The following is a 5,565-nucleotide window of genomic DNA, read 5'->3' as shown; positions in this document are numbered from 1 at the left end:
TATCTGAAGCATGTTAGAAGCAGAAACCTTCCGAACCTTTAAGAAATAGTTAATTGTGCACTTGCGATGCCAAGTCATAGAAGGCAATGGTCAATTGTTGGAAAATAGGATTAGAATAGGGGGTTGTTTTTGAACTGCACAGACACACACTGTGCTGCAGCTCTCTACAACTGTCTGGATCCACTTTTTACTCGCTGTTAGAACTGATAGGGATTGCTCCCGTACTCCTTCCAGCGGCCACTCAAACAAATGCAGCCTGTCTCCAGAACTTGTTTTTGCAGACTTTACAAACTGATACTGACTTTCTTCAGGTCCAAATCTCACAGGTTCCTCTAACTGACATTGTCTGCTTCTGCATCTTCCTTTCACTTGCTGCCATAATTCATTACCTTTTCCCTGCTTCAAATAACTTTTAATAAATCTTTTCCAAGAAGATCAAAATGAAATCAGATAAAACTAAAATCAAAGAAGTCTTCATAGTTTGATAGCTTTGAGAATCAAATTGAAAGGGTGTTTCATAACTATCTTTAACTGCTCTCGGAACTGACTCTGGGTCACTGTGTAGATGCAAGTGTTTGTGCAGGTACTGAGGAGCTGGAGCAGGTATGCAGCTGTACCCATAGAGGCTGAAGGTGGAGATAAATTGTACACAAATGCAATTCGCTGATGGATGAAACATGTAACATTGCCCATCCATAACAGAATGAAACTGCCTGAGATAGCGAAGAGTAAAATGATGGACTTTCTGCGCCTTTCCATCTCTGGGTCATGGGGACCCTCTCTCTCTGTTTCCACCCGGAGTCTCCTGCGGGCTTTACTTGCCATGAAGATGTGTCTGACTGTCAGAATGTTAAAGAGAACTATCAAAAGGAATGGGACTAAAGGTGTTAGAAAGCGATGGAGAAGTACATATGCAGTCCAGAAGATTGAAGTGTAATATTCTGGTTTTGTAATGCAAAACCACTCCATGTTATTGAAGGTGTATTTAGCTCTGTATTTGAAGAACCAGGGAATGCTTTCCAAACAGCCCAGTACACTCACTGTTGCAATAACCACAACTGCCAATTTCTCAGTGCAGTATTTTGTTCTTAGCTTCTTACAACAAATAGCCACAAATCGATCAAAGGTGAAAGCAACTGTGAGCCAAACTGAACAGACTGTGGTGCCAGTCATAAGGAAATCTAACAAACTACAGACAGGAGTAATATCCAGGAAAGAAATTGGAAAGTAAATGATAAACCATCTCAACATTACGTCGGTGATGACAACCAGAAGATCTGCTGTAGCCATGGCCACCAGGTAATGACTGACACTTTTGGAGAGCCCACAGGTTCTGCGAGATAGGATTGTGATCGCCAACAAATTAACTGTTAAATAAAAGGTTTAAATTACTGCATAAGTACGATGCTTCAGTTTCATAACAAAAGTGCTAATTTTGTGTACATGACATCTGAAAACATCTTTTTATTGGTAGGAGAAATGAAAATGCTTATAGTTTACTACAAATAGGATGAGAAAAGTAAATCTTTAGAATTGGCTGTACATTGTACAGTGGTTCAGATATCAAACTGATGAAGATAAGAATGTTCATTTGACCAATTTAATTCCTTTCCCGACAGAAATACCACATTTTTTCCTTGATTTTTCACTGGTCAGAATACTCTTTCTGAAGTGTGGATAGAGATTCAGTCTGAGATCTTGTTGAGTCCCCAGGATCACAGACGTAGAGATTGAAGATTCCACTGGAATTTCCCATAAGTCTGAAATCTCTTAAAACCTTCGTTTATCTTGGAGAATTTATGGGATCCTGCTGCAGTTAAGTAAATAATGATTCATGAAACATTAGGCTATTGAATACCTAACCTGATTCCTGAGAAAACTAGTCACCTGAATTCACAAATTACAACATGCATCCAGAAGTGCCCCATCTCCTTCCATGTGCGTGTCCACCACATGCCCATGGTGACAGACTGATATGTGCACACAGCCTACAGAAACCTGAGAGCCTGAGTCTACATCTACTCTCTTAACTCTGGGATCCAGCATACTTCCTCCTTCAAGACACAGCTCCCATATCCCCCGAGATCTGACCCCTACCCTCCCCTGCTTCCTTCTCCAGTATCTCCCATACTTCTGTCGGACGTGTATTACATTATCACCCCGATCCCAATACATCCCGCACCATTTTTGAGACTTAACAATCTCTGACCATCAGAACAGGCACTTGCTCCAAACCCGACGTCATCACACCACTCCATCAGTTTCCGGCATCTCCTTCCTTACCATCTTTAAGAAAATGCTTCCCAACTATCATTCACAACCCTGTTCTCATTTAATCTGGGCATCTGATGTACCTGGCACACTACCTACTTTACACCCCATCTGGCACCCTACGCCATGTTCCAGAAAATTCGCCTACATGGCACTCTGCCCTGTGCACATAAAATCATAGAGTAATATGGTATGAAAACAGGCCCTTCAGCCCAATGTGGTCCATGCTGACCAAGGTGCCAACTCTTCTAGTTCCAATTGCCAGCATTTGGTCTATATCCTTCTTTAAACTTCCTGTACATGGACCTCTCCAAATGATTTCTAAATGTTGCTATTTTGTCAGTTTCAACCACTTTGTCTGGCAGCCCGTTCCATATACGCACCACTCTCTGCGTCCTCAGCAGACTCTTCTTAAATCTTTCCCCTCACACCTTATAATATATCCTCTAGTTTCAAACCCCCATCCCTGGAAAAAGACTATATGCATTCATCCGACTTTGCCCTTAAGATTTTTTGCACCTCAATAAAATCACCCCTCATCCTGCTATGTTCGAAGGAATAAAGTCCTATCCTGGCCAACCTCTCTGTGTAACTCAGGCCTCTTACTCCTGGCAATGCCTTGTGAATCTTTTTTGCACTCTACTTACTTGGCACCTTACCCCTGCACCTATCTAAAACTTTACCTACCTGGGAACTATCTCCCCCTCGGAGAAAGTGAGGTCTGCAGATGCTGGAGATCAGAGCTTAAAAATGTTTTGCTGGAAAAGCGCAGCAGGCCAGGCAGCATCAAAGGAGCAGGAGAATCGACGTTTCGGGCATAAGAAGGGCTTATGCCCAAAACGTCAATTCTCCTGTTCCTTTGATGCTGCCTGACCTGCTGCGCTTTTCCAGCAACACATTTTTAAGCAACTATCTCCCCCTCACCAGGTACCACGCTTACCTGTGTTCTCCAGCCACATTGGTTTGGTCAGAAACTGTGTCCAGTATGTGCATTGTTAATTTGTATTAGAATATTGTGTACATGGTAATAAGTACCTTGCCTCAGTGATTTTTCATTCACCCCACTCAAAGCTGTAAAACACAATTTTTTTTCCGGTTTTTCTTCAGAACATCAGGCCGTACTCTGAAGGAATATCTATGGTAACTATGAGGAATACTCAGTTTGATGGCTGTGGCCTCTCTTTTTGATTGACAAATACATGCTTCAGTCTTTCAATTAGTTGTGATGTTCATTGCTCAACATTGATGGATAACTAATTGCTGTGTCCTTTATTAATCTACAATTACTCATCACAATTTCACAACCGCTTGATCACATAATAAGCTAACAGCATGGATTGTAGTTTATTAGATTAATATCACAATCTAATCAATGAGGGTGGAATATACTTTACCTTTCTCTTAAGTTGGAAGTCAGTTAGCTAAGTTGGCTGGAGGGCTGGTTTTCAATGCAGGTCAATAGCATTGGTCCGATTCCCGGACCCATCAGTTCTCTGGTGCCAAATGTATATTTAAGGAAGATTGAGAACGTTTGGCCATTTACTGGGTAGTCATCGTCCTTATTTCTCTGACAGACCTGGACCCATTTGAACTGATCTTTGAGAGTAATAAACTTTAAGTAAACCAGCGTATCTGACAGCAGTTCTTAATCCAAAAGAGAAAATGCTGGAAAATCTCAGCAGGTCTGGCAGCATCTGTAAGGAGAGAAAAGAGCTGACGTTTGGAGTCTAACTGACCTTTGTCAAAGCAGCTTCTTATCAGTGCTTTTCACTGATTGCTGTTAATTAGTAAACCTTCTTCACATATTAACCCTAATCTGCTACAAGTAAGCCCAGTGCCTTATTTTTTTAACAGTCTTCTCAGTTTGTTTCCCATCTTCAAAATATATTTTATGATTATGTTCAGTTCTCACCATCCAGGGGTGATGCCAACATTGTACAATTTGCTTCCAATTAACTGACCCCATATTTTCTACCTAAGACCATTTGAATTGAATTTGTTTAGAGGGAGCATTGTAATACTAATCACAAGCTGTTCTATATCTTGCCCAGCCTGAAACTAAAACAATTATACATCATCTCTCTCTGTGTTCTCACAACTACTGATGCATAGCTGTCGTGAATGCCAGCTGAACTCGTAAATAGACATAGACATAGAAAAGTACAGCCGAGAACAGGCCCTTTGGCCCACGATGTTGTGCCGAGATTTAATCCTAATATAAAATATACTAACAACCTACGCACCCCTCAACTCAGTGTTATCCATGTGCATGTCCAGAAGTTGCTTAAATCCCCAATGACTCTGCTTCCACCATCACCTCTGGTCCACAACCATACATTCACAACACTCTGTGTAAAACATCTACCTCTGACGTCTCCTTTATATCTTCCTCCTGATATCCTCAAACTATGACCTCTTGTACCAGTTAATCCTGGACTGGAGAAAAGTCTCTGGCTATTGACTCCATCTATCCCTCTCATTATTTTGTACACCTCTATCAGGCCTCCTCTCTTGCTCTTTCTCTCCAGAGAGAAAGGTCTGAGCCTAAGATTTGTCATAGTAATTTAAATAATTTTCACTTATTTGAAATAGGGCTGTCCACAGGCAAGGAATGAGTCAAATAATATTCCAATAATTATATTTTGTGATAAGCACAATAGTAACTTATTAAAATAGAACATTATGATTTTATCGACTTAGATATTCACACGGTGGTCAACAATAAATTTACCAAGGGCAGTGCATTCCTAAAATCAACATAATACTGACTCATAACAGATCTTGTACTCAAGAGAGAATCAAGTAATTTTGCTTAAAAACATGATACCGTTTTATATTCTGACACAGTTTTGAGCACAATTTGCTGCTATGTTATGCATTGCAGTCAAAGCAGAAATATTTGCCTAATTACACAATGCTGAAGAGGTATTAGTAACTTACTGGGTATTCCAATAGCCCCAAGTACAGGGCAATAAATGAATTCAACATCAGCGAGTGTTGGAAACACGTTGTACTCCGGATACTTCATACTCAGAGGAAAGCGATTAGTCCGAGCTTATCTGGAAATGTGATCATCATTTATACATAGAAAAGATGTCCTCCAGGGGTACAATTTGGCTGGATGGTTATTGATATTAGTTACAGTTTTTTTAACAAACATATCTGAGAGAGACATGTTGCATCACAAGTAAACTTGAAAATTGGGTACTTTGAGGTCATGAGTAATAGATGGGGGTGTGAAAAATGGTGATCCCTTCTTTGGTTTAACCTCTGCAACCCCAACAGCATCTCGAT

The 5,565-nt window shown here is 40.6% G+C and overlaps 1 protein-coding gene across 1 annotated transcript; it reads right to left on the bottom strand.

The window, feature by feature from the left end:
* Positions 1-474: 474 nt before the first annotated feature.
* LOC148147449 (putative G protein-coupled receptor 139) lies at positions 475-5,299 on the bottom strand. The gene is made up of 2 exons (XM_087995633.1): positions 5,212-5,299; positions 475-1,367 (listed from the first exon to the last, which is right to left on the bottom strand). Exons 1-2 carry the CDS (start codon positions 5,297-5,299, stop codon positions 475-477), a joined length of 981 nt encoding a protein of 326 aa, XP_087851759.1.
* Positions 5,300-5,565: the final 266 nt, after the last annotated feature.

Source organism: Chiloscyllium plagiosum, unplaced genomic scaffold, assembly GCF_037043375.1.
Source record: "Chiloscyllium plagiosum isolate Xiang-an unplaced genomic scaffold, Cpla_swu_hap1 HiC_scaffold_17, whole genome shotgun sequence".
Classification (NCBI taxonomy): Eukaryota; Metazoa; Chordata; class Chondrichthyes; order Orectolobiformes; family Hemiscylliidae; genus Chiloscyllium; species Chiloscyllium plagiosum.
The sequence above is the reverse complement of the archived record's forward strand: the minus strand, read 5'-3'. Positions and strand labels throughout refer to the sequence as shown.